Source organism: Sus scrofa, chromosome 3, assembly GCF_000003025.6.
Source record: "Sus scrofa isolate TJ Tabasco breed Duroc chromosome 3, Sscrofa11.1, whole genome shotgun sequence".
Lineage (NCBI taxonomy): Eukaryota > Metazoa > Chordata > Mammalia > Artiodactyla > Suidae > Sus > Sus scrofa.
Window position 1 is genome coordinate 101,511,983 of NC_010445.4, and position 27,253 is coordinate 101,539,235.

At 40.6% G+C, this 27,253-nt stretch overlaps 2 protein-coding genes across 5 annotated transcripts in view; one reads left to right on the forward strand and one right to left on the reverse strand.

The window, feature by feature from the left end:
* Positions 1-21,178, forward strand: part of DHX57 (DExH-box helicase 57) — a 74,307-nt gene extending 53,129 nt beyond the window's left edge. For all 3 annotated transcript variants that reach the window (XM_021087593.1, XM_021087592.1, XM_021087594.1), the window contains exons 16-24: positions 547-747; positions 1,895-2,171; positions 7,248-7,343; positions 7,424-7,507; positions 9,240-9,377; positions 10,280-10,354; positions 13,454-13,588; positions 17,483-17,683; positions 20,492-21,178. In XM_021087593.1, coding sequence (XP_020943252.1) covers positions 547-747; positions 1,895-2,171; positions 7,248-7,343; positions 7,424-7,507; positions 9,240-9,377; positions 10,280-10,354; positions 13,454-13,588; positions 17,483-17,683; positions 20,492-20,635 — 1,351 coding nt within the window. In that variant the 3' untranslated portion in view covers positions 20,636-21,178. The remainder of the gene's footprint in view (positions 1-546; positions 748-1,894; positions 2,172-7,247; positions 7,344-7,423; positions 7,508-9,239; positions 9,378-10,279; positions 10,355-13,453; positions 13,589-17,482; positions 17,684-20,491) is intronic.
* Positions 17,112-27,253, reverse strand: part of GEMIN6 (gem nuclear organelle associated protein 6) — a 42,693-nt gene continuing 32,551 nt past the window's right edge. For both annotated transcript variants that reach the window (XM_003125214.4, XM_003125215.4), the window contains exon 5: positions 17,112-17,802. The gene's annotated coding sequence lies outside the window, so the exon portion shown is untranslated. The remainder of the gene's footprint in view (positions 17,803-27,253) is intronic.

Consider the following 27,253-nt stretch of genomic DNA (forward strand, 5'->3'; position numbering starts at 1 on the left):
TAATGCTATTAAGCTACATGGATTACTGTTTGTAAAAGTACTTTATAAAAACTGTGGATATTTGAGTGATTCCTTAGCTAGGGCATGAACTTTAAATTCAAACAGAGGTGGAAAGTTTAAAGTTTTACCTTAGAAATAATTATTCTTCTTTTTCTCATATGCTTTACATGTACTTGAATGAAAAAGAGTTGGCACGGAGGTGATATATATGTTAATTACCAAAGAATTGGTAATTTTTTCACAATGTACATACATCAAAACATCACATTGTATACCTTAAATATATATAACTTGTATTTGTCAACAATAATTTAAAATGGAAAACAATTTTTTTAAAAGTTGAATAAAGGAACTGCATATAGTAGCATTTGATAGTATTTAAATTAGCACTAGGTGCTCCCACCAGGGACTCAACAATCCCAGAACACGTGAGACACTGTCCTTCTACAGAAGTAGGATGGTTCATCCATTCTGTCCATGGTTAGTAAAGTCTTGGGTACTTTATTTTATAAAGTAACTCTCTTTTAATTTTCTTTTACTCTATAGATATGATGCCAGTAAAGGGATGGAAAGTTTAGAGGATACTTTTGTCTCTCAAGCCAATGCCCTGCAAAGAAAAGGTCGGGCAGGTCGTGTCACGTCTGGAGTATGCTTCCATTTATTCACCAGCCATCACTTCAATCACCAACTTCTAAAGCAGCAGCTACCAGAAATACAAAGAGTGCCACTGGAACAGCTCTGTCTAAGGTACATCTTGATCTTTGTGTTCTGCTTCCAAAAGTCCCCGGTGTTTCTCACCCTAAGTTCGGTGTTTTCTTTTTCTTAGTAGATGTTTTGCTAAGAGTGGACTTGGATGAACTCATTCATTTACAAAGAAAGAGCCCTTCAGTGTGGCCTTTACCATTCCTTTTAACTTTCCACACATAAAGACCTCTTGCATTGCAGAGGGTGGGTCTAAAATGAGCTTAAGAATAGAATCATAAGTCAGGGAAGTAATCTAACTTACAAAGAAATTTCTGTTAGGGCAACCCCATATTAAATCATCAGGGGGGAAATTCTACACCCTCATTATCGGTTAGAACAAAGTGAACAAAAGCAACTTGAAAACACTATTATTTACCTAATGAACAAATAAGAACAAATATCATAAAGTAAGATTTAATGAATGAATGATTAAACTCACTGAACCTGGAGAACCTTTAGTTCAGCCTTTCTGAAAATTTGCATAGTGTTATATAAGAATTATAGAAATTATCCATGCCCTTTGACTAAGTCATTATTTTCAGAGAATATGCCCATAAAATGTTAACCCAAAGGAAAAAAATTACTTGTACAAAGACGTTATAGCTCCTCTTTGATCCAGTAGTATATTTTGAGAGCCTTCCACTGCATCAGTAAAAATGTAAAATGGTAGGTTTATAGATTCACAAATTAAAAAGAAATTCTAAGGGAAATAATTTTATATAGGTTAGATTTTTCTCTTAGAATTCCCTAAGTTCATAATTTAAAACAGCTTTTCAAGAGCCACCGCAAGGTAGGACACCGTGCTGATTAATTTTATTAACAATTACTATGCAGTCTCAGATGTGGGAAAGAGAGGAGAAAGGTCATTTGAACTTTATTTCATGATTTGAACCCACTGTTATAAAAAGAAGTATTTAGGAAATTTATAGAGAGAATTTAATCTGAGTCTCAGTAAATTTCAGAATCTGAAAGTATTTCTGCAATTTATTACTAGGAGAAGTAGAAGAGATCTTTTTTTTTATTTTATTGTTTATGAAAGCATGTATTTAGAACACTATAAATTATCTTCATTCAAGGAAGAAGCTTACTCCTTTGTGTCATCCCACCAGAAATAAAATTGACAAATTATTGTTTTGTTTTCTTTTTTCAGAATTAAAATTTTAGAGATGTTTAGCACTCATAACCTCCAATCTGTGTTCTCTCGGCTCATTGAACCCCCGCACCCTGACTCTCTCCGTGCCTCGAAAATCCGATTGCGAGACTTGGGAGCCTTAACTCCAGATGAAAAACTGACCCCTCTAGGATATCACTTGGCCTCTCTGCCCGTAGATGTGAGAATCGGCAAACTAATGCTGTTTGGGTCTATCTTCCGCTGTTTGGATCCTGCTCTCACCATTGCCGCCAGTTTAGCGTTTAAGTCTCCTTTTGTAAGTAAACAGCATCATCTAAACTGGAGTCAATAGGTCTCTAAGGGACTATGGGGGCTTCAGGGTTAATGCAAGCCCCCTAAAAATTTTCTTGTATGTTACATGCGAATTGTTCAGGGCGCAATGACGGTAACTTTTATCTAATCCTCAAAGAAATCCATGCCCTAAATAAAGATTAGGTACTAGAGATCAGCTTATTTAAATCATCTAAATGTGCTTTTTATATGTTTGCTTTATTCCGTTCATTATAGAAAAATCAAAAGGCAAGCAAGCAAAAAGTGCCCCTGCATGATTTTAAAAAACAGTAAATACACTGGACTTTGTTTTTCTTCCTGCCACACCCACAGCATATGGAAGTTTCTGGTACAGGGATCAAATCTGAGCCAGAGCTACAACCTCCACCACAGTTGCGGCAACACTGGATCCTTAATCCACTGCAATGGGCTGGGGATCAAAGCAGCACCTCCACAGAGACAAGCCAGATCATGAACCCACTGTGCCACAGTGGGAACTCCTGGACTTAGTTTTTCAACAGCTTTATTGAAATATCATTCACCCATTTATGTATAGTTTGATAGTTTTTAGTATCATGCAGTCGTCACCATAGTTATGGAGCATGTTTATCACTTCATTAAAAAACCCTCTTAGCCTATCACTCTTCTATTTCCCTCCAATCCCCTCATCCACTCTAGCCCTAGGCTAGAGTTAACTTTCTGTCTTCATAGATTTGCCTCTTCTGGACATTTCATATTAATGAAATAATATAATAGTTCTTTTGTGATTGGCTTCTTCACTTAGCATGATGCTTTAAGATTCATCTACGTTATAGCATGTATCAGTACTTCATTCCTTTTCTGGCCAAATAATATTCCTTTATATGGGTATACCACATTTTGTTTATCTAAACATTTGGGATTGTTTCCACTCTTGGCTATAAACATTCCTGTACAAGTTTTTATGTGGATGTATGTTTCCATTTGTCTTGGTTGTATACCTAGGAGTACAATTATTGGGTCAAATACTTTTTTTAGTACTAACTCTAACTTTTTGAGGAACTTCCATTCTCTTTTCCAGAGTAGCTGCATATTATATTCCACCAGCATTTTATCAGGATTATAATTTCTCCACATCCTAACGCTTGTTATTATCTGACTTTTTTATTGTAACCATCCTATGGGGGGATGACTTTGTTGTTTTGATTTTTATTTCTCTAATGGCTAATTGCCCATTTCAAGAATGTCTATTTAGGGAGTTCCCATTGTGGCTCAGTGTATTAAGAACCTGACCACATCCATGAGGATGCAGGTTCTATCCTTGGTCTCACTCAGTGGATTAAGGATCTGGCATTGCCAGAAGCTTCAGTGTAGATTGCAGGTGTGGCTCAGACCTGGCATTGCTTTGGCTGTGGTGTAGGCCGGCGGCTGCAACTCCAATTCGACCCCTGGCCTAGAAACTTCCATATGCCATAGGTGCAGCCCTAAAAAACTAAAAAAAAAAAAAAAAAAAAAAAAAAAGATTTCTATTTAAATAGTTTGCCCATTTTTAAAATTGGGTTATTTGCCCTTTTAGTATTGATTTGTAAGAGTTCTTTTTTTTTTTTTTTTTTGTCTTTTTGTCTTTTTTTTTGTTGTTGTTGTTGCTATTTCTTGGGCCGCTCCCGAGGCATATGGAGGTTCCCAGGCTAGGGGTTGAATCGGAGCTGTAGCCACCAGCCTACGCCAGAGCCACAGCAACACGGGATCCGAGCCGCGTCTGCAACCTACACCACAGCTCACGGCAACGCCGGATCATTAACCCACTGAGCAAGAGCAGGGACCGAACCCGCCACCTCATGGTTCCTAGTCGGATTCGTTAACCACTGCGCCACGACGGGAACTCCTGTAAGAGTTCTTTATATATTCTGGATGTAAGGTCCTTACCAGATATGTGACTTGCAAATATTTTCTCCTATACCATGGGTTTCTTTTTTCACTTTCTTGATCTGTTCTTTGGAACACAGAAGTTTTTATTCGTATGACTTCCACTTTATCTAGTTTTGTGTTGCTTGAGCTTTTGTTGTCTTCAAAGTCATGAAAATTTCTTCCTGTTTTTTTCTAAAAGAGGTTTTGTAGTTCGATCTCAACATTATTGTTAGTTTTTGGTTTATTTCAAGTTAAATTTTCTATATAGTATAAGAGTCAAGCTTCATTCTTTTCCATGTGACTATCCAGTTGTCCCAGCACCATTTTTTGCAAAGACTACTCTTTCCCCATTGAATGGTTTTAGCATTCTTGTCAAAAATCAAGTGACCATAGATATATGGGTTTATTTCTAGATTCTTATGTTCCATTAAGTTATATGTCTATCCTTATGCCAATTCCTCACTGTCTTGATTCCAAATACGAGACTCTAGTTTTGTAATAAGTTTTGAAATCAGGAAGTGTGAGGCCTCCAACTTTCTTTTTGTCACTGTGTTGAGGATTTTTTTGCCTATGTTCATAAGACATATTGGTCTATAGTTTTCATGTGTCTTCGTCTGACGTTGGCATCAGAGTAATCCTGGCTGCATAATGTTTTGAGAAGTGTTCCCTCTTTTTTGTTTTTTTGAAGAGTTTGTGAGGAATTAATTTTTCTTTAAATGTTTGGTAGAATTCAGCAGTGAAGCCACCTGGGCTTTTCTTTGTGGGTAGTTTCCTTTGGCCACACCTCTGGCATGCAGAAGTTCCCAGGCCAGGGATTGAACCCCTGCCACAGGAGTGAAACCACCAGATCCTTAACCAGCTGAGCCACCAAGGAATCCCATGGGCAGGTTTTTTGTTGTGGTTTTTTTTCATATTCAGTCTCTTGACTTGTTATGGGTCTATTCAGATTATGTTTCTTGATCATTTTGTATTTTTCTAGGCATTTGTCCATTTCATCTAAAATACCTAATTTATCAACAATTGTTTATAGTATTTTATAGTCCTTTTTATTTCTGAGGGTAGGGTAGTAATGTCAGCTTTCATTTCTGTTTCTAGTAATTTGAGCCTTTTTTCCCCATTGATCAGTTTAGCTAAAGGTCTGTCAATTTTATTGATCTTTTCAGAGAACCAGCTTTTGGTTTAATTGTCCCTATTTTTTCTATTCTCTATAATTTCTGTTGTATTTCCTTCTATTTGTTTTAGGCTTAGTTCTTTTTCCAATGTCTTAAGGTGGAAGCTTAGTTTATTGATTTATTATATAGAGTAGACATATAAATCTTCTTGTACAGACTGCCTTGGCTGCATCCCATAAGTTTTGGTGTTGGTTATTTAGGCATGTGTTGTTTAATGTCCATGTAGCTATGAGTGTCCTAATTTATTATTGATTTCTAATTTCATTTCCATTATGGTCAAAGAACATACTTTGTATTAGTTCATTCCTTTTAGTTTTGTTTTATGGCCACACACATGCTCTGTCCCGGAGTGTAGTCCATTTGGCCTTGTGGAGAATGAATATTCAGCTGTTGGGTAGTCACTCTACCCTTTTTTTTTTTTTTTTTGTCTTTTTAGGGCCACGCCTGTGGCGTATAGAGGTTCCCAGACTAGGGGTCAAATCAGAGCTGTAGGTGCTGGCCACAGCCACACCAGATCCGAGCTGTGTCTATGACCCTACACCATAACTCACGGCAAGCTGGATCCTTAGCCCACTGAGCAAGGCCAGGGATCAAACCTATGTCCTCATGGATGCTAGTCAGATTCATTTCCTCTGAGCCATGACGGGAACTCCTGCCTTTGTTTTTTATTTCAGTTTATCTCACGGAAATAGATGGAGGTAATAATTTTCTTCAGTTTTAATGTTATACTTAATGGAATTGAAAACTCACAAATATGCAAAAAGATCTTAGTTCAGCCCCCCTCATTTAACAAATGACAAAACTAAGGGCCAGACTAGGTGATATAACTTGCTTAGGGATATTGCTGTGAGCAAGACCTCCATTGCCTGTCTCTCAAATCATCTAAATATTCTCTTGTACCTGTTTTCTTTTATTGGAATACAGGAATGCTTCATTGGATATATTGATGTCATCCTTAGCTAAAACTAAGCACCTGTCCTTTGCGGAGCTCTGTAAACATAATTCCAGAATGTAATCCTTTTCCCACTGGTCTTCCTAAAAAGCAATTTTATTTTCAAGTAGAAAATAAAATTTTGTGTTAGCTATAAAGATGTTCAAATATACAAAAATTAAAGGGAAGCACCAGAATGATTTTCCATGTGATACAGCTAGTGCAGCTCATGCTGGTGTCTTTAGTACATACGTATGTTGTAGCAGAAGTCAGTGAAAATTAAGTTCTCAGCTGATTTTACCAATTTGTAGGGAAAAGGAGGACCTGTAAACATTATTTGTAAAGTGGAAAAAAAAAAACCATGAATTATGGGTATAGAAATAGGGGAGACTCAAGTATAAAAAATAAGAATCTATGAAATAAAGATACCACAATTAACAGAATCTTAGATTTTAAATGTAGCTTTTAGAATCAGTGGCTCTTTGATGACATCTTGCACTAGGAAATTATTTTAGTAATTATTTTAGGTGATAGACTTACAGGACAAGACCATGAGGTGTCACTTAACCACCATAATTTTTTTTCATTTTTTAAAGTTTTATTGGGAGTTCCCATGGTGGTGCAGCAGTAACAAACCTGACTAGTATCCATGAGGATGCGGGTTTGATCCCTGGCCTCACTTGGTGGATCAAGGATCTGGAATTGCTATGAGCTGTGGTGTGAGTCGCAGACGTAGCTCAGATCCCATGTTGCTGTGGCTGTGGTGTAGGCCGGCAGATGCAGCTTCGATTTGATCCCTAGCCTGGGAACCTGCATACGCCACAGGTGCGGCCCTAAAACGACAAAATAAATGATGTGCTTTGGAGATTAAGCCTTAAAGTTTTATTGAAGTATAGTTGACTTACAGTGTTGCGATAATTTCTGCTATACCACAATTACTTTTAACCCGCTGCCCACTGTGTGCTCTGTTCCATACAGAACACTTCCCGAAGCACCTGGCTTCAGCAGTAGGAAAGTGCCATGTGAAACTTCAGATAAAATGTGTCCTTCAAACCTGGTTTTCCTCATTTAGGTATCTCCCTGGGATAAAAAAGAAGAAGCTAACCAGAAAAAGTTAGAATTTGCATTTGCAAACAGTGATTATCTGGCCCTTCTACGAGCATATAAGGTAAGTATATAATCTAATAGTTGAGGTTTATCACCAGTGTTTGCACTAAAGATTAAGTACATTTTTTTTCCAAAATTTAGGGATGGCAGCTGAGTACAAAAGAAGGTATGCGTGCAAGTTATAATTACTGCAGACAAAACTTCTTGTCAGGAAGAGTTCTTCAGGTTAGTTGTTCGGGCGGAAGTTTATTTTCATTCATTTTCTATTGTTGTAGCACACCACAGGGTGTTGCAGCTTTATCTTGCCTGTCCTGCCTTGACACTGAAAATGTTATATTTGGACTATGCTTGTCTTTACCTCCTGTGTAAAAGACTCCTGAACACAGGACTTCCATGCTGCCCCTGTCTGCTGACCCGTTTTCCTCTTTCCAGCGAATTTAGGGGAACACAGGCATGCTGAGGATTACTGCTTGCTATAAGTCAGATTTTTCAGTAGTTATACCAAACATTCTTAACCTGGATCCATAACCCCCTGAAATTTTATGCAAAATCATACACTTATACATATGTGCATTATTCTGGAGAAAGGAAACAGCTTTCATCAAATTTTCAAATCGGTCTATGACCAAGCCCCTTATCTTCTTGCTAAAACCAAAGAATGAATACTGATCCAGATTTTTAAATTCTTCTGTCCTTCTGCAGCTACTATGTCAATAATGAGTACCCAAGAGGAAAGTTTATTATCTCCTGTGTAACATTAGACAGGGCTCTGTCTTTTGTTGTGACAGTGTTTTAGGTCTCCTTCCAAAGTGGCATAAAAAGCTAGATAATAATTGGTGCCTATCTTTACAAAGAAGCTATTTTACTCAGAGATTTTAAGTCTGGGGAGGGGAAAGGACTTTATTTTCATACTAGAAGATGTCCTGGAATAGAATATGAAATTAAGTTCTTAGTACTTACCACTGTTTGTCTCTCTACCCCATAAGCTCCATCAGAGACTTACTTTGTTCAATACTGTGCCTAGATTAGTATGTAGCACACAGGTGATGTTCAGTAAAATTCCTTGAATGCATGAATGAGTGAATTTGATAATTCAAAATGAAGAGATCTCAAAACCATCCCAGTATTTGCCCTCATTCTCCTCTACTTTTATGTGTACTGCAGTGAGAGAGTTTGAGAAGACATAGCCTCTAGAGCTTTATCCTAAGTACAACAAAAGCAATGATTTTTTTATTCTGGCTACACATTAGATGCACATGAGAAGCTTAAAATAAGTAAAAATGCCCAGATTTCCCCGGGGCCAGTTACAAATCTGGAGCTTTTGAGGTGGGGCCTGGGCATCTGTTTTCCTTTTTGTTGGGTTTCCCAAGTGATTCTAATATGCTGTCAGGCTTGAGAATCACTGGTCTAAAGGGTATTTTATATGTAAGGCGCGATAATAAAATGCATCAGTAGAAGTTTTTAAGTGTAAGATAATTTTAAATGACATTTTTTGCTAAATTTATACTTTTTCTTTAGGATATATTTAGCTTTTACAGTGACCTATGAGTCAGTGAGTTAAGGATCCAGTGTTACCGTGATCTGTGGTGTAAGATTGCAGATGTGGTTCAGATCTGGTGTGGCTTTGGCTGTGGCATTGGCTGGCAGCTGCAGCTCCGATTTGACCTAGCCTGGGAATTTCCATATGCTACAGGTGTGGCCCTAAAATCTATATATTATATATAGAGAGGGAGAGAATTACATGATGGGTTTTCTGAAATTTGTAAACTTCTACGAAACAGTTTTTTAGTCTGTCTGCTGATTTGTGTAAGAGAGCAGCCCTTCTGGAAATGAACAGGTAAGATGATACCTGTTTGATGAACCCATATGAGCCTCATTAAAGTAATTTGTTTTGTAGTCATTCTTACCTTTGATGTGTTGATACCCCTGCTTAAAAGGCTTTTTCCACTTCTTTCAGGAAATGGCCAGCCTCAAACGACAATTCACTGAACTGTTATCAGATATAGGCTTTGTAAAGGAGGGCCTCAGAGCGAGGGACATTGAGAGAAGGGCCCAAGGAGGAGGAGATGGTATCTTGGAGGCCACAGGCGAAGAGGTAAAGAATGTGTGGTTAGGAGTTCCCGTGTGGTGCAGAAGTGAATCTGACTAGGGACCATGGGGTGTTGGATTCCATTCCTGGCCTCGTTCAGGGGCTTGGGGATCTGGCATTGACGTGAGCTGTGGTGTATGTTGCAGACGCGGCTCAGACCCCAAGTTGCTGTGGTGTAGGCCAGTAGCTGTAGCTCCAATTGGATCCCTAGCCTGGAAGCCTCCACATGCTGCCAGCACAGCCCTAAAAAGACCGAAAAAAAAAAAAATTATTTCTCATTAAGTATCACGTGCATAGCATATTATCTCAGGAACATTTGTAGGCATTCTTCCCTTAAGGCTTACAAGCAGTGGGTTAGTGGCATTCTTGATTTTCTTCTTTCCACAGATAAATATCAGCTAACGCTCATAAAACAGAAGGGTTTTTCTGTTAATTGTTGCATCTGGTTTTGTTTTTAAAATTTCACACCGGTTCTTGGCAAGTCCATCAGAGAGAGAGTGGACTTTTCAGTAATGTTTTAAGTCAGACCTTTTTCCAACCAAGGACAGTTTTTTATATAATAACTATAGGAAGGACACTTCAAGACGAATCTGATGCCACTCTGTACAAGTGTTGTTTAGTACTTTCTGGAAATTGTGAACAGAATTTCACAAACCAGAATCTTTCTCTCCACTGATCCTTAGGAACACTGGGTTTTAGCTGCTTTGCAGAGATCTTGAAAGTTAGTGTGGGCTTCTTTGCATAGGTCTTGTGTGGATATGGCCTGGTAGATTTGACTTTTTTTTTTTTTTACTTAGAAATAATTTTCTAGTAAAGTGATAGAAACCAAAAGAAATAATAGTAAAATTCCAGGGCACAGACAGAAATAGCTACATTACTTATAAGATTAATGCTGTTATTTCTCTTAGGCAAACTCAAATGCTGAGAACCCCAAGTTGATATCAGCAATGCTGTGTGCTGCGCTGTATCCAAATGTAGTGCAGGTAAGGAAACATTTTTCCGGGTCCTCCCACTTCTAGTTTTTTTTGAAGCCAAGGCATGTAAGTTATTACATTAATCATCTAAAAAATATGCACATACACTGCCTTTTAAACTTAGCATACATTTCTAATGCTTCAGTTCCCCAGATGTGTTTAGATACATAATTCAAAGACATTCATTATAGGAGTTCCCATTGTGGCTCAGGAGAAATGGATCTGACTCTTATCTATGAGGATGTAGGTTCGATCCCTGACCTCGCTCAGTGGGTTAAGGATCCATTGTTGCCGTTGCCGTGAGCTGTGGTGTATGTTGCAGATGCAGCTCAGATCCTGTGTTGCTGTGGCTGTAGTATAGGCCAGCGGCTACAGCTCTGATTTGACTCCTAGCCTGGGAACGTTCATATGTGGTGGGTGTGGCCCTAAAAATAAATTTTAAAAACCTTTATTGTATGAAATAAGGAACATTTTTAATCCTTGACATTGTGACACTCCAGAAGTTAAAATGGACATAAATGTCACTGACAGCCAGTCTGTGCATAACTAACCTATGTTGGATAGAAACTTGATCTACTACAATTTCCCTTATGCCCTCTACTTTGGACTAAAATTAGATAACAAAATCAAAACAAGTCAGTGCTTTGCCATGGGACCACCTGTGACCCTTCTCTTTGAATATGCTGTTTGACCTCTACTGGAGTTTTGATTATCCAGTCCTTGTCAAGCTTAGAATGTGAATTTGTCAGAATACCAAAACATTCCTCATTTAACTTTTTGTTAAATGCTCAGTTGACATCTGTTGATTCATTTATGGCTCATTTTCATTTAATACTTGCATGCTTTTCACTCCATTTGAAATTTACTTTAAAAAATCATTTAGGAGTTAACACTGTGGCACAATGGGTTAAGAACCTGGTGTTTTCTCTGCAGCAGCTCAAATCGCAGCTGTTGCTTGGGTTTGATCCCTGGCCCAGGAATTTCCTTATGCCATCAGTGCAGATCAAAAAAAAAAAAAAAAAAAAAAGGGAGTTCCCGTCGTAGCGCAGTGATTAACGAATCCGACTAGGAACCGTGAGGTTGCGGGTTAATCCCTGCCCTTGCTCAGTGGGTTAACGATCCAGCGTTGCCGTGAGCTGTGGTGTAGGTCGCAGACACGGCTCGGATCCCGTGTTGCTGTGGCTCTGGCGCAGGCTGGCAACTACAGCTCCGATTAGACCCCTAGCCTGGGAACCTCCATATGCCGTGGGATCGGCCCAAGAAATGGCAAAAAAGACAAAAAAAAAAAAAAATCATTTAGAGCAAAACAATTGAAAATTCAGGGAATAAGCACAGCACAGAGCACTTTACAGCAGTGAAAATACTCTGCATGATGCCGTAACGATGCACGTGTCATACGTGTGCCCAAACCCATGAAATGTCCAACAAAAGTGAACCCTAAAGTAAACTATGGACTTCAGGTGATTATGATGTGACAGAAATTTTTAAAAATGAACACTCTCACTCTTGCTCAGAATATAAATTGATACCCCTTTTCTAGATAGCAGTTTCATTTCTAAGGATATATTATTAGGAAATAATTGCATATATGCATAAAGATACAGCTAGGAGAATGTTTGCAATTATAAACAGCACTAGAATGAGAAATCTAAAATTCTAATAGGAAATTCACTGGTTAAATTATTATATATCATTACAGTGAAATACTATATTTCCATTGAGAATTGTTTTAGGAAAAGAGTAGTTAAAAGGGAAAAATGTTCAATATATTAAGTTTGAAAAGTTAATTATTCACAACATTGTAAATAAAACTATACTTCACTTAAAAAAGTAACAAATAGATTATAGAAAATGATCCTGGTTTCCTGCTGTGGTACGATGGGATCAGCAGTCTCTGCAGTGTTGGGACACAGGTTCAGTCCTCAGCCCAACACAGCCACAGCTGCGGCTCAAATCTGATCCCTGGCCCAGGAACTCTATATGCCACAGGGCAACCAAAAAAGAAAGATCTTTTACTAGTTTTAATGCATACATTAATTTATAGTGTTTGATTTTCTCCATTTCTATAAAATCATTTCTATAGATATAAATCAGAAAACTAAATTGATATTTATTAAATACTAATGTTAATTATTTCTTAATCATATAATTATAGATCTTTTCCTACTTTAATTGAAGTAAAGTTAATTTATAATATTGTTAGTTTCAGATATAGAGAGCAAAGTGATTCAGTTCTATTTTTCAAATAATTTTCCATTATAGATTATTATAAGATGGAATATTATACCCTGTGTTGTATAGTCTAACGTTAAACATGCAGGTCTTTACGTGCATAAACTTTTTTTTTTTTCAAATTGAATAATTTGCTATTCATAGAATTTTTTTTCCAGTTTTTTTTTTTTTTTGGCCACTCCATAGTTGCAGCCTGCAGCACAGCTGCACAACTCTAATCCTTAACCTACTGTGCCACCAGGGAACCCCTTTTTCATGGTTTTGAAGGAAATTCATTTGGAAATGTTGGACTAGAATTGTCAGGAGATTCCTGCCTGGTCCCAACATTGCCAACTGGATCTCTTGATCAATAGTGCAGATCTGAAATATCAACATGGTTTCTCTCCTGTATGGCTGGTGTGTAGTACAGTCACTAGAACTTACATCCACACTTCTTCGTGGCTCAAAAAAAAAAAAAAAAAATAGGTAGTTCCTGTCATGGCTCAGTGCTAACAAACCCAACTAGTATCCGTGAGGACATGGGTTCGAACCCTGGCCTCCCTCAGTGGGTTAAGGATCCAGCATTGCTGTGAGCTGTGGTGTGGTGTAGGTCGCAGATGTGGCTCAGATCCGTGTTGCTGTGGCTGTGGTGTAGGCCAGTGGCTACAGCTCTGATTTGAACCCGAGCCTGGGAATATCCATATGCCTCAGGTGTAGCCCTTAAAAAAAAAGAAAGAAAGAAAAGAAAGTGCGCTTATACTGCTTCCAAAAGGAAACTTAAGGAAACAGAGGAAAGCAGCAGCAAAGGCATTCAAGACTGGTTTTGTGTCAGGGGATACAAACCAGAAATATGTATTATACATGTCGGTATATTTATTCTTACAAATACCTGTTTAGGTGAAAAGCCCAGAAGGGAAATTTCAGAAGACCAGTACCGGAGCTGTCAGAATGCAACCAAAATCAGAGGAGTTGAAGTTTGTCACCAAGAACGATGGATATGTACACATTCACCCTTCATCAGTGAACTATCAGGTCAGAACGGCTGAGTATACTCAGTCAGCTTCCATATCTGCTTTTCAACTAACTGTGGGTTGTGCAGTACTGTAGTATTTACTATTGAAAAAAATCTGAGTTTAAGTGGACACATGCAGTTCAAACCCTTGTTGTTCAAGGGTCAAGTGTATTTACATGTGACAGGTCTTGGAGTGAGAAATAGTCCCATCAGTTCAGCCAAACCGTGTTCTATCACTTGCTGTCTCTAGGAGCACTTCTGACTTGGGCAAGGCAGAAAAACACCAACATACTGGAAATTGAACCATTAAGCCTGCTTTCAGATCAAGTTGTTTCTTTGCAGTGATGACCTTTTAAGAGGTCATGATGTAATCCTATCACAGTGTCTATGTCTCAGAGGGCAGGACCTCTACTTGCTGATTCCACTTCCTCAGCTCTCATTTTTCTTTCAGCCTACTGCTGGGAGGCTTCTGCCCCACCACTCCACTAAACTCATCAAAAGTCGAGAATATCCTAGTTGTCAAATGCAGGGAACGAACTCCCTGGTTCTCATCATTCATGACTGATGAAGTATTTGACATTGCTGACTTCCTACCTCTGATCATCCATCCACCTCTGTCCCCATTACTAGATTCTCTTCCCTTGCTGTGCAGTAGTGATTCTGCCTTGCCTTTATTTTCTTGCTCTGGTGTACATAGCTTCCAGAACCACCAGAGCACAGCGTCGTGGTTCTAACTGCCTCCTACATGCTGACACAGACCCCAAATCTGTTTCTCTCTAGTCCTGGGCTTTTTTCCTGCGCTCTCTTGCTCAAATCACCATCTGGATGCCTTCTAGTCACCTCCAACTCAAAAGCTGAAAAATCAAACTCATTATCTCCAAATTCACTCTTTTTTTTCTGTGTTCCCTGTCTTGGTGAAATGACACCATCCAAGTTGGAACACTGGAGTCACGTAGACCCTTCTTTTCTCCTGATGTCAATATAGTTGGTCACCAGGACCCAGAAAGTCCACCTTTTTGACATCTCAGATTTGCCTGTTCCTCTTACCTCCACTGACATTTCTTTGGTTCAAACTCCAAACATCTATTTCTGGCCTGAGGTACTCATCTTACTCTTGGTGCTCTCTCCAACTTTTGACACTACTGCTGTCAGACTTATCTTTACAAAACATATATTAGGTCATGTCCTACCCGTGCTTAAAATTCTTCATCTTGGAGTTCCCGTTGTGGCTCAGTAGTTAGCAAATCTGACTAGGAACCATAAGGTTGCAGGTTTGATCCCTGGCCTCGCTCAGTGAGTTAAGGATCTGGAGTTGCTGTGAGCTGTGGTATAGGTCACAGATGCGGCTCAGATCCCGCATTGCTGTGGCTGTGGCATAGGCCAGCAGCTGTAGCTCCAATTTTATCCCTGGCCTGGTAACCTCCATATGCCGAGGGTGTGGCCCTAGAAAAGGCAAAAAGACAAAAATACATAAAACAATTTGTTTAAAAAAAATTATTCACAAAAACAAACAAAAAAAGGAGTTCCCGTCGTGGCGCAGTGGTTAACAAATCTGACTAGGAACCATGAGGTTGTGGGTTAAGGATCCAGCGTTGCTGTGAGCTGTGGTGTAGGTCGCAGGTGTGGCTCGGGTCCCACGTTGCTGTGGCTGTGGCGTAGGCCAGTGGCTACAGCTCCAATTAGACCCCTGGCCTGGGAACCTCCATATGCCGCAAGTGCGGCCCTAGCAAAGACAAAAAAAAAAAAAAAATTTCTTTGTCTATATAGTCTGCCGTAAACTCTCATATGACCCTTCACATCTAGGCCCTTCTTAAACCATGTCCCCTCCCCTCCAGCTCTTTCCCTCTGCCATTCTTTAGCTCCAGCAATGCCAGACAAGTGCTGTGACATAGGTCACACTGTTCTCCATGCTGGAATGGCAGTGTCTCTTCACCATCAGGCTCCTACTTGCCCTTCAAGCTCCCATTACGTGTCACTCTCCCAGTGTCCCTCCCCAAGTGGCTACTTACTTGTCCTACACCGTACAGTGCACATTTGTCCACTGTTGTACTTATCACGCTATTGTATGCTTTATGTTGGGTGTCATTAGTGGAATCGTGAAATTCCTGAAGTTAGGAACTGAGTTTTATTCATTGCTACATTCTCGATGTCTTGCATGGTGCCTAGCTACCAGCATAGCTGAAAGCAGATGCCCAATAAAGCTTTTGGGAGAGATGAAGGACAGAGGAGGAAAGGAGAATGGAGGAAGAGGTTTAAAGTGTTGGGACTGGTCAAGCCCTGGAACTACTGAGTAAAGTGTCAGCAAAAGCATGAAAAAAATCTTAAGTTTAGAATTTGAGGACCAGGAGGTCAGCCCACCTGCCCTCTCAGCTGCATGTGTACTTAGGAACCAGGAGCCTGAGTTACCTCTGAGTTTACAATGACATTTCTGCAGTGAATCCAAGTCATTCATGCATCCATTTAATATCTGCTAACACCTCCTCTGTGCCAGTGCATGAGCTAGGGAGACAAGGTCTTTGCCCTCAGGGGGCTTATATTCTACTGGAGAAGACAGGCAAGAAATAATAAAGAATCTCAGGTTAATGACCAGCGTTATAAAGGAAAATAGTAAGAGACTGGGTGACAGGAGAAGGGCTTTTTTTTCATTTAACTGTAGTCGATTTACAATATTGTGTTAGTTTCAGGTGTATAGCTTCAGATTTGTCTTCATTATAGGTTATTACAAGATATTGAATACAGTTCCCTGTGCTATACAGTAAATTCTTGTTGTTTATTTATGGTGGTGGGTATCTATTAATCCCATACTCCTAATTTATCCCTCCCTCCCCCCACGGGCTATTTTTATACAGAATGGTCAGGGAAGAACCCTGAGAAAACCACCGAGAAGATCCTAAATGAAGTGAAGGGCAAGTAATGCAGATATCTGAAGAGAGAACATTCCAAGCAGAGGAACTAGTGCAAAGACCAGGATGCTAAAGAAGGCGGCCCATGCAAGCGGAGGGGATAGTTAGGGGTGAGAGTGGCAGATGAGTTGGGACAAGCAGGCACGGGTCAGGTCATGTAGGACCTTGTACTCCATGATAAGGATTTGAGATTTTCACCCTTTGGAAATCTCTGGAGAGTTTTGAGAGATCTTTTTTTTTTTTTTTGTCTTTTTGCTATTTCTTGGGCTGCTCCCGCGGCATATGGAGGTTCCCAGGCTAGGGGTCGAATCGGAGCTGTAGCCACCGGCCTACGCCAGAGCCACAGCAACGCAGGATCTGAGCCTCGTCTGCAACCTACACCACAGCTCACGGCAACGCCAGATCGTTAACCCACTGAGCAAGGGCAGGGACCGAACCCGCAACCTCATGGTTCCTAGTTGGATTCATTAACCACTGCGCCACGACGGGAACTCCTGAGAGATCATTTTTAAAAGATCACTGTGGCTGTTGAATGGAAAAGAAACTGTCAAGACACAGAAGGGCAAGTACATAGGAAGCCATTGCTGTGGTCTATTTGAGATGAGAGTTTGTACGAGGTGGTAGCTGTAGAAGCGGTAAGAATATGTCAATTCATCATGTATTTTGATAACAGAGCTGACAGGGCTTAGTGATGATGTAGATGGAGTGAAGGAAAGAGAGCAATCAAGGATGGCTCAAAATCTGGGCCTGAAGCAACTGGGTGAATGGGAGAAGGTAAACACCGCAGGGAGGGCAAAATCGAGATTTCCTTTTGCACACAAGAAATCTGAGGTGCTTGTTCACTGTCCAGGTGAAACATCAAGTAAGCAGTTGCACATACAAGTCTGGAGCTCAGGAGAAAGGTACAGGCTGAAGATCATTTTGGGAGTCATTGGACAGGTGACAGTTAAATCCATGGGACTGGCGGAGTTCCCCTTATGTTGCCAGTGACATCACTGTCATACGTTCCAGGTCAGACACTTTGACAGCCCTTACCTGGTGTACCACGAGAAGATCAAAACTAGTCGGGTATTCATCCGAGACTGCAGCATGGTGTCTGTGTACCCGCTGGTCTTGTTCGGAGGAGGCCAAGTGAACGTGCAGCTCCAAAGGGGAGAGTTTGTCGTCTCCTTGGATGATGGCTGGATCCGTTTTGCAGCTGCTTCCCATCAGGTAAGGGATGATGAGTCTATCCCGTGAGCTCAGGCCATGGGGGAGCCTTGATAGTACGAAGTATAGGGCATTCCTTCAGGACCAAGGACAGCAGAGATGATTAAGGTTGAATGATGGGTCTGCAGGAAAGAAAGAGGCTGTGGTGAGGCAGGGTGGAGCCTTGCTAAGAGTTCAGGAAGCAGCACATGGGAGAGGAACCCAGGATGGCTAGTATAAACGGTTTAGGACAGAAACTGTGGGTGAGGTGGTGAAGCTTAATTGTTATACAAATATATGTTCAAAGAAATCAAACTATAAATGAACAGAAAAAAAGTGACGCTGATTCTACAACTATCAGTTAAAAAAAAAAAAGTGAAGATAATGGGTCTGAATTTTTTTATTCCCAGATCTCATTTATTCACTATGTCTAGAAGACATTTAAGGGGCATGGTTTGTTTTTTGTTTTTGTTTTTTTTTCGTCTTTTTAGGGCTGCACCTGTGGCCTAAGGAGGTTCCCAGGCTAGGGGTCAAATCAGAGCTGTAGCCACTGGCCTACACCACAGCTACAGCAACACCAGATCTGAGCTGTATCTGTGACACCACAGCTCAGGGCAATGCTGGATCCTTAACTCACTAAGCAAGGCCAGGGACTGAACATTCGTCCTCACGGATACTAGTCCGTTGAGCCATGATGGGAACTCCTAACAGGGAGTATATTTAAGAAATAAAAATTCACTTTAACATTTGCATTTGTTAGAAAGTATTTCATGAAGCAGAAATACAAACTCATAGACGTTACAGTTAAACATACCAAGAAATTCCCTTTAAAGTCTAAAGCAGCACAGTCCAATAGAAATGTGTGCCACATATGTAGTTTTAATTTTTCTACTAGCCCCATTTAAAAAGTAAATAGGTGGCGTTCCCATCATGGCGCAGCAGAAACAAATCCAGCTAGGAACCATGAAGTTTTGGGTTCGATCCCTGACTTTGCTTAGTGGGTTAAGGATCTGGTGTTGCCATGAGCTGTGGTATAGGTCACAGACGTGGCTCGGATCTGGCGTTGCCATGGCGTAGGCTGGCGGCTGCAGCTCTGATTAGACCCCTAGTCTGGGAACCTCCAGATGCCATGGGTGTGACCCTCAAAAGACCAAAAAAAAAAAAAAAAAACCACAGTAAATAGGTGGCTAATTTTAATATATTTTATAGCCTAAAACACCTCAAGTTTCCATTTCAATAAGTAATTAACATAAAAAATTAAGATTTTTACATTCTTTTCTCATAATAAGCTTTCAAAATCTGGTGTGTATTTTATACTCACAGTACACCTCAGTCTGGGCCAGCCACACTTCATGTGGTCAAGAGATTAGCCACATGGGACTAGTGGCTACCATATTGGACAGTATAGGTCAAGAGGGCCAGGCAGGGTTGGTTTGATTCAGGTGCTTAGCAATAGCAGAAGCCTGGCTGGCCTTGTGGTAGCAGGATGCTCACGTAGCTCTTGGCATCACATCCGTGCAGCACATTGTCCAGAAGGGAGACAGAACACTTCTTTCCCAAAAGTTCCATCAAACTTCTCCTAAACCATCCCTGTCACTGAAGGGATGTCATAGACTCTTAATGCCTGGATTACCGTTCACTCTGGGAGGTTGCATGGCATGAGCCTGTTTGATTTAGATCAGAGTTTGCACTGCAGGGTTACCGATCGACAGAAGAGCCAAACAGATGTTGGCCAGGCACCCCCACCATGGCACTACATCAGCATAAGCCAAATGCCATGAAAAATGTGGGCCTATCTTCCACTCCCCACCCCCACAACAAAGGCATAAAATTCCCAAGTTTAAAGATATTTTTTTGGTTTAATATCCACCATTTGGGGCCACACCCACAGCATGCACATGTTCCCAGGCCAGAGATCAAACCCTGCAACAGCAGTAACAAAGCTGGATCCTTAACTGCTAGGCCGGGAAATCCTAATATCCGCCCTTTTTTTTGGCTTTTGTCTTTTTATGACTGCACCCTTGGCATATGGAGGTTCCCAGGCTAGGGGTCTAATCAGAGCTACAACTGCCGGCCTATGCCACAACCGCAGCAACACCAGATTGGAGCCGAGTCTGCAAACTACACCACAGCTCATGGCAACACCAGATCCTTAACCCACTGAGCGAGGCCAGGGAGCAAACCCACAACCTCATGGTTCCTCATTGGATTCGTTTCCACTGTGCCATGACGGGAACTCCAATATCCACCATTTTTAATTCTCTATTCTCTCAGAGCAAATTGTAAAAGTTAACCAAGCTTTAATATGGAGAACACTACATAGAGGCTATACCTCTGACTTGTAATAGAGGAACCTTTTTATAATGGACCCCATTTAGTATATTACAGAGCTGACATTGAGTGAATGTTTCTATAATTATTAGAAAAAATTATTAGAAATTTTAGAAAAAATGTTTAGTTCCCCTCCCATGGAATTAAGATTAACAGCAGAGGAGTTCCCGTTGTGGCTCAGTGGGTTAAGAACCCAACTAGTAGCCATGAAGATGTGGATTTGATGCCTGGCCTCACTCAGTGGGTTAAGGATCCTGCGTTCCATGAGCTGTGGTGTAGGTCGCAGAAACGGCTCAGATATGGTGCGGCTGTGGCTGTGGTATAGGCCGGCAGCTACAGCTCTGATTAGACCCTTAGCCTGGGAACGTTCATATGCTGCAGGTGCAGCCCTAAAAAGAAAAATAGATAAAATTAATAGAAACCTAGAATAATGATAGTCCTGACTAGAGAATTTCCTTTGATAATCTTTCCTCCCCTGTTTACATGGCAACTTTTGTTTAGGTGGCTGAACTAGTAAAGGAACTTCGTTGTGAACTTGACCAGCTCCTCCAGGATAAGATTAAAAACCCAAGCATAGATCTGTGTACCTGTCCTCGAGGGTCACGGATCATCAGCATGATTGTGAAACTTGTCACCACACAATGAAGCCCAGTCTTGGGAGAGTGCTTGCTACTTACCTGCCTGCTTGCTCACCTGGGAAACAGCAGCAGCCCCTCTACCTCGAACTACAGCTCCAGCTGGGGCTGCCCTGGTGAAGGAGCCCAGGGCAGGCACACCTCGAGGGAGATTTTCCAGAATAAGTATTTCTAACCAAGTAGTGGGCACTCCCAGCACAATTTGGAGTGTTGATTGAGACTTTAGAAACCAACTTGCCTGTCTTTCTCTGTGACTGTCGTGGAATGAATGAATTTCATCTGATAATACAAAAGTGAATGTTTAGTAGATTCCGTTTTAATCTATGTATTATTTCTCCTGCTTTTTACTAGAGTGAGTTATGGGGCATGAGGAGAAATACCAGTTGTTCTTTTCTGTTGTAGAGGCTCAGTAGAGAGAAGTCAGAACAGAGAAGGAAAATAATCATGTGAGCAAGAAAAATTAAATCTCCTTTTCAGCTATAGGCCATTATATAAACTTCATTTGTGAGGGATTTTTATTTTTATTCATTAAAGTCCAGCTTAAAAAAACAAACTTATTGAGCTCTTGTTATTAAAATTGAGCAGGTTTTATCCATAACACTCATATCTTTTTTTTTGTCTTTTTGCCATCTCTTGGGCCGCTCCCACAGCATATGGAGGTTCCCAGTCTAGGGGTCTAATCAGAGCTGTAGCCACCGGCCTACACCACAGCCACAGGTACGCGGGATCCGAGCCTTGTCTGCAACCTACACCACAGCTCACGGCAACGCCAGTTCCTCAACCCACTAAGCAAGGTCAGGGATCGAACCCGCAACCTCATGGTACCTAGTCGGATTCGTTAACCACTGTGCCACGACAGGAACTCCAACACTCGTATTCTTAAAAGCAGAGCAGTTCCGGTGTTTCCCTTCTCTTGTAGGTTTTCTATTTGGGAATCTTTACTCTGTCTTGTGAACTCACCCACATCTAATGGTCACATTTCACATTCAAGGTATTCTCAGAACAGAGTTGGCCTGGCTGCGTTTGAAGAGGTTGCCATGCTAGTGTCAAGATTTATAGCCATAAAAATACCTTCCATGTGACTGCTTATTTTCAACCACCGCTTGGGTTAATGGGGCCACTAGCATTCTGGAAAAAATATGAATACATTTATACTTTCCCCAGACATTTATCAGCAAGGCCAAGAAGAATCCCAAAAAGCTGAGTGGAAAAATATTCTTACTAATTCAACAGAACTACCTCTGAAGGATGTTCACTTTTCAAGGTATTATTTTAATTAGGTTTTTAGGAAACCTCCTTGGCTGTCCAAAATGGTCATTATCAAGTGTGTTTAAGCTTCAGTGCACTTTGAAGAGTTTAGGCTCTAAGCAGTTTTTTGTTTTTTTGCTGCACCAGTGGCATACACAAGTTTCTGGGCCAGGGATCTAACCCAGGCCACAGCAGTGACAATGCCAGATCCTTAACCCACTGCACCACAAGGGAACTCCTAAGCATTTTTCTTTTTCAACCGTGCCCGTGGTGTATCGAAGTTCCCAGGCCCGGGATTGTATCCAAGCCAGAACTATAGCCTACACCACAGCTGTGGCAATGCTGGATTCTTACTTAACCCACTGTGCCATAGCAGGAACTCCTCCCCAAGCAGTAATTTTTAAAGGCATTAATTCATGTCATCACTCTAAATAAAAACATACACATGCATAGCACCTACAATATCCAAGTTCTGACTTGCTACTGAAATAAGGCTCATATTACAGAACTCACTAATGGGACATTTAAGAAAAATGTAGAAAACTGCACTAACCCTTTAAACAAGTTTGTTTTTTAAACCAGTTTGACTCTTGGTGCTACAGCAGAGTTCAGGCTGCCCTAGCTAAAGCCATCTGCCCAAGCAGACCTGCAGCTTTGAGGTCTTTCCGTTCAGAGTGCTGAGACAGCATATGCTAGGGCTGGTTACTTGCGGCCACACACAAATGCGCAAATGTTATCATTCTGTATTGATATGCCAGAATGTGAAGCAGGTTGAGAAGCCTTGGCCAAAGGCATTCCTGAGAAAATTCTTACCCAAAACTAAATTTACTAAGATCACTGAAATTATGAAAGAAAGGAAATAGCAGTACACCTTTGTGATTACAGTCAGAATGCAGTATAATATTTTAAGGTGAAACAATTTCTAAGCCCCAACAAGATGGTCAGCATTAAATGTTAACTTTATGGAGAACTCTATAAATGATTTCTTAAATATTTGTTTTACTTTTACTGGAATCTAGTTAGGAAACAATATTAATGAAATATTCACTATGAAATTAGTCTGCACTGCTATTTTATACTCTAGTTATGAAGTTCTCAGGAAAGGGAAATAGCTAAACACTCTGACAGAAATGGTCAGAATGATAGAACATCAGCTTTGTCTTCTTCCTCCTTGAGTTCCATATCTGAATACCACGACTCAGACTCCTCCCCGCTACAAGTAATGAACTTTGGTCTGTATCCTCCTTTTCTATTATCTGAGCAGTTGAAATCATTTATCAAAGTATGCAGCCTATGGATCTGTAGGCATACAGTAATTTTTTTTTTCCTTTCTGGGTAATGGTCCTAAGAGACTATCATAAATCTTCCTTGAGAGACCAGAAAATAAGATCTTGTGAAAGTACTTTTTAAAATTAAAATACACCAAATAGGCCCAAGAAATAGCAACAACAACAACAAAAGACAATAAATAAATAAATAAATAAATAAATAAAATAAAATAAAAAATGGAGTTCCCGTCGTGGCGCAGTGGTTAACGAATCTGACTAGGAACCATGAGGTTGCGGGTTCGGTCCCTGCCCTTGCTCAGTGGGTTAACGATCCGGCGTTGCCGTGAGCTGTGGTGTAGGTTGCAGACACGGCTCGGATCCCGCGTTGCTGTGGCTCTGGTGTAGGCTGGTGGCTACAGCTCCGATTCAACCCCTAGCCTGGGAACCTCCATATGCCGCGGGAACGGCCCAAGAAATAGCAACAACAACAACAAAAGACAAAAATAAATAAATAAATATAAAAAATAAATAAATAAATAAAATAAAATAAAATAAAATAAAATACACCAAATATCAGCAAAGGAGGACTAAGGATGTGGTCGTCAGATGTAGCCCTGGCTGGCTCTGTGGGGACAGCACTCTGTGTTGTGTTTTCTCAACTGCTGGGCTGAGAGCTGGTGAGCTCAGGCGTCACACTCTGAGGGTGTCTTGTGGGTGTCACCCAAGTGCCACACCAATAACGGATTCCTGGGGCAGCAGAATATGCTTGCACTGCCATTATTAGGTGAAACAAGCCTAGGCAGACAGTGACTCTTTCCTCCTAAATCTTGCTAGAATAAGCATAAATTCCTAGGGTTTATTTTCCCCAAAGGCAAGGAGGTTTGCTTAAAATAATAAATACAAAGTTAGCTGTTGTTTTCAGAAATTAGTGCTTGATCATGTATCTTATCAACATTTGAGTGCTCAGAGTACAGAGTGCCTTGAGTAGAAACAACATAAAAATAGCTAGTTGCAGACCATTCTAGAAAGACAGGCTTCTTCCATGTCTAAACTGCAATGACTATGTGAACAGTTAACTACAGTGAGTCATTAACACGGAGACTTCTTACCACTTCTAAGTTATCACTCGCAAATGGTATATCAAAGAGATTGGGCTTAAATAGGATTTGCAGCCATCACTAATCCTTAAGGTATTTTTAAATCTTACATATGAAAATATCTAAAACCAGAAAGAGTTCTCAGAGAACTCAAGCCCTGTATATGAACCACCAGGAAAGAGTAGAATCACTCTTTTACAAATATACAGGACAGTAACCCAAACAAACTTTTTCCCACAGTTTGGCCTCTGTGCCCCATCTTTGCCCAATGTGGACCAGCCCCAGGTCCACTCCTGAGTCAGTTCCTAACCCAGCTGCTTGGGTAAACAAGCCAGAACACAGTGCCAGTGAGACAGCTATGAGGAGGATGGCTTAGAATTGGTTGGCTGGGTTTGCACTTCAGTCTCAACTTTTTTTTTTTTTTTTTTTTTGCTTTTTAGGGCCACACCCAGGGCATATGAAGGTTCCCAGGCTAGAGGTCGAATTGGAGCTGTGGCCGCCGGCCTAAGCCACAGCCACAGCAGATCCGAGCCGCATCTGCAACCTATACCACAGCTCATAGCAACACCGGATCCTTAACCCACTGAGCAAGGCCATGGATCAAACCCACAACCTCATGGTTACTAATCAGATTCGTTTCCGCTGAGCCACTTGGGAACTCCCTATTTCAACTTTTTGAGAAAGGAAAAAAATGGCAACAAAAGCCAGTATGAGAAGGGTTTGTTTGCAAAAGCCACTACCCAGGGGTGGCCTTGGAAATTCAGCCAAATCCTATAACTGCCAACAATGAGAATCGGTGTTTTGGATGATGACCCTGATATCTTACAAATACAACATTGCTAAAAATGGTATAGTAGGTGTTCCTGTTGTGGCTGAGTAGTAACTAACCTGACTAGTATCCTTGAAGACGCTGGTGTGATCCCTGGCCTTTCTCAGTAGTTCAGTGATCCAGTGTTGCTGTGGCATAGGACAGCAGCTGCCGCTCCGATTCGACCCCTGGCTTGGGAACCTCCAAATGCTGCAGGTGTGGCCCTAAAAAGACAAAAAAAAAAAAAAAGAAAGAAAGAATACATGTTATTAATAAATACAGAGTACTCAAGAATTTGAGGAAAATGTCATGTACAAATGAGAAAACTCATGCACAGATGGGTAGAAGATCTATGAACATGTTCTGCCATTAAACTTTAAAAAAAAATCATCTGTTTTAAAAATGTGAAAATAAAGGAATAAAGTATGTTTGGGTTTTTTTTTTTTTCTTTTTCGGGCCACATCCGTGGCATATGGAAGTTCCCAGGCCAGGAGGTGAATCAAAGCTGCAGCTGCCGTCCTGTGCCACAGCCACATCAGATCAGAGCTGCATCTGCAACCCACACCACAGCTCACGGTCACACTGGATCCTTAACCCACTAAGCGGGGCCAGGGATGAAACCTGCAGCCTCATGGATGCTAGTCAGGTTTGTTATCGTTACACAACAGGAACTCCAAAACATACTTTTTGCAAATATGACTTGTATATGACAGTAATACTGCTAGCACTTTCCACAGAATAACTCAAGTTCTCATGCTTAGGCTTACATTAAAATGTCTAAAACACATACACACACATACAGACACACACCCTTACCTTATCTTTGTGTCATTTGCACAGAGTCTAACCTAGTGGACTTTGGCCAATAAGCTAAAATACAAATACAGTTAATAAAAGGGGGGATGGGAGTATACAGCACTATAGGTGTATGACTGTAAAATGTTTAACATGAAACCTAATTAGGAACTATATAATTTTCCACTCAGTAACCCTTCTTCCATAGTCTGAATTGGAAAAAAAAAAGTTTGTCTTAGGCCTTGATTATTAGTAAGATTTACCAGACTGAATGTCAAAAATGTGTTACATGCTTTATAAGACAGACATCTTTACAAATCAGAGGTCATGCTATACCATGGACACCAAGGGACTATCCCATATGAAGAAATTACCCTACTAATTATAGACCCAGCACAATCCATAATTCACCGACATTTCTGTTAATGCCGGCCTTTTGTCTCAAATTCACTTGTGCACTTTCCCATTTCAACTCTAGCCGTCCCCATTATTTCTAGCTCAGAAATCATAAACCATGCTTTCCCACAATAGCTAAAACTGGATTAATATTAAAGCATGCAATCTGATTAGTTAACAGGAAGGTCGATTGTCCACTTTACAACTAATGTGTGCTATGTGGCTAGTTTGAAATTCATATTAGAGTTGCAGAAATTCCTCCCACATTTGTGCTCATAATTTCAATATAACCAATTGGAGGGGGGTTGCAGTATGTGGAAGTTCCCAGGCCAGGGATTGAACCCATGCCAGTAATCAGAGCCACAGCAGTGACACCTGACTCTTAACTACCAGGGAACACCACCATGAAGCCACCAGGAAACTCCTACAACCAACTTATTTAATCAGGTACTATATGCCACTCACCTTAGGAACTCAGGATACAAAGATAAACAGGGACATAGGACAAGAGGGAAATAAAGTTTACTAGAATAAATTCAATTGATTACATAATTTACCCCTTTGCAAGAGCCCCAAAGGTTCTAAGGAAACTGGATGCCTCAATGTTGAGACTGAAAGAAAGGGTACTATGACTTCAACCAAACCTTTTAATTCTGCTTTTCAAGACTCTTTATCTCATTCAGCAATTAGATGTGCTTCTTTAAGCCTTGAGAGCAAATTCTGCATATCTGTAGGGAGTAAATGTATGGCCTACTCACTCTTCAAAATGTATTGGGTGATGTTAAGTAAATAAAGAGAAACTCAGTGTATATGAGACAATAGAGTTCAGCAAGGCCACGGGATACAAGATCAATGCACTAAGATGAGTTATTTCTATACATGAGCAACCAAAAATTCAAAACGAAATTAAGAAAGCAATTCCAGGAGTTCCTGTCGTGGTGCAGCAGAAACAAATCTGACTAGAAACCATGAGGTTGCAGGTTCGATCCCTGGCCTTGCTCAGTGGGTTAAGGTTC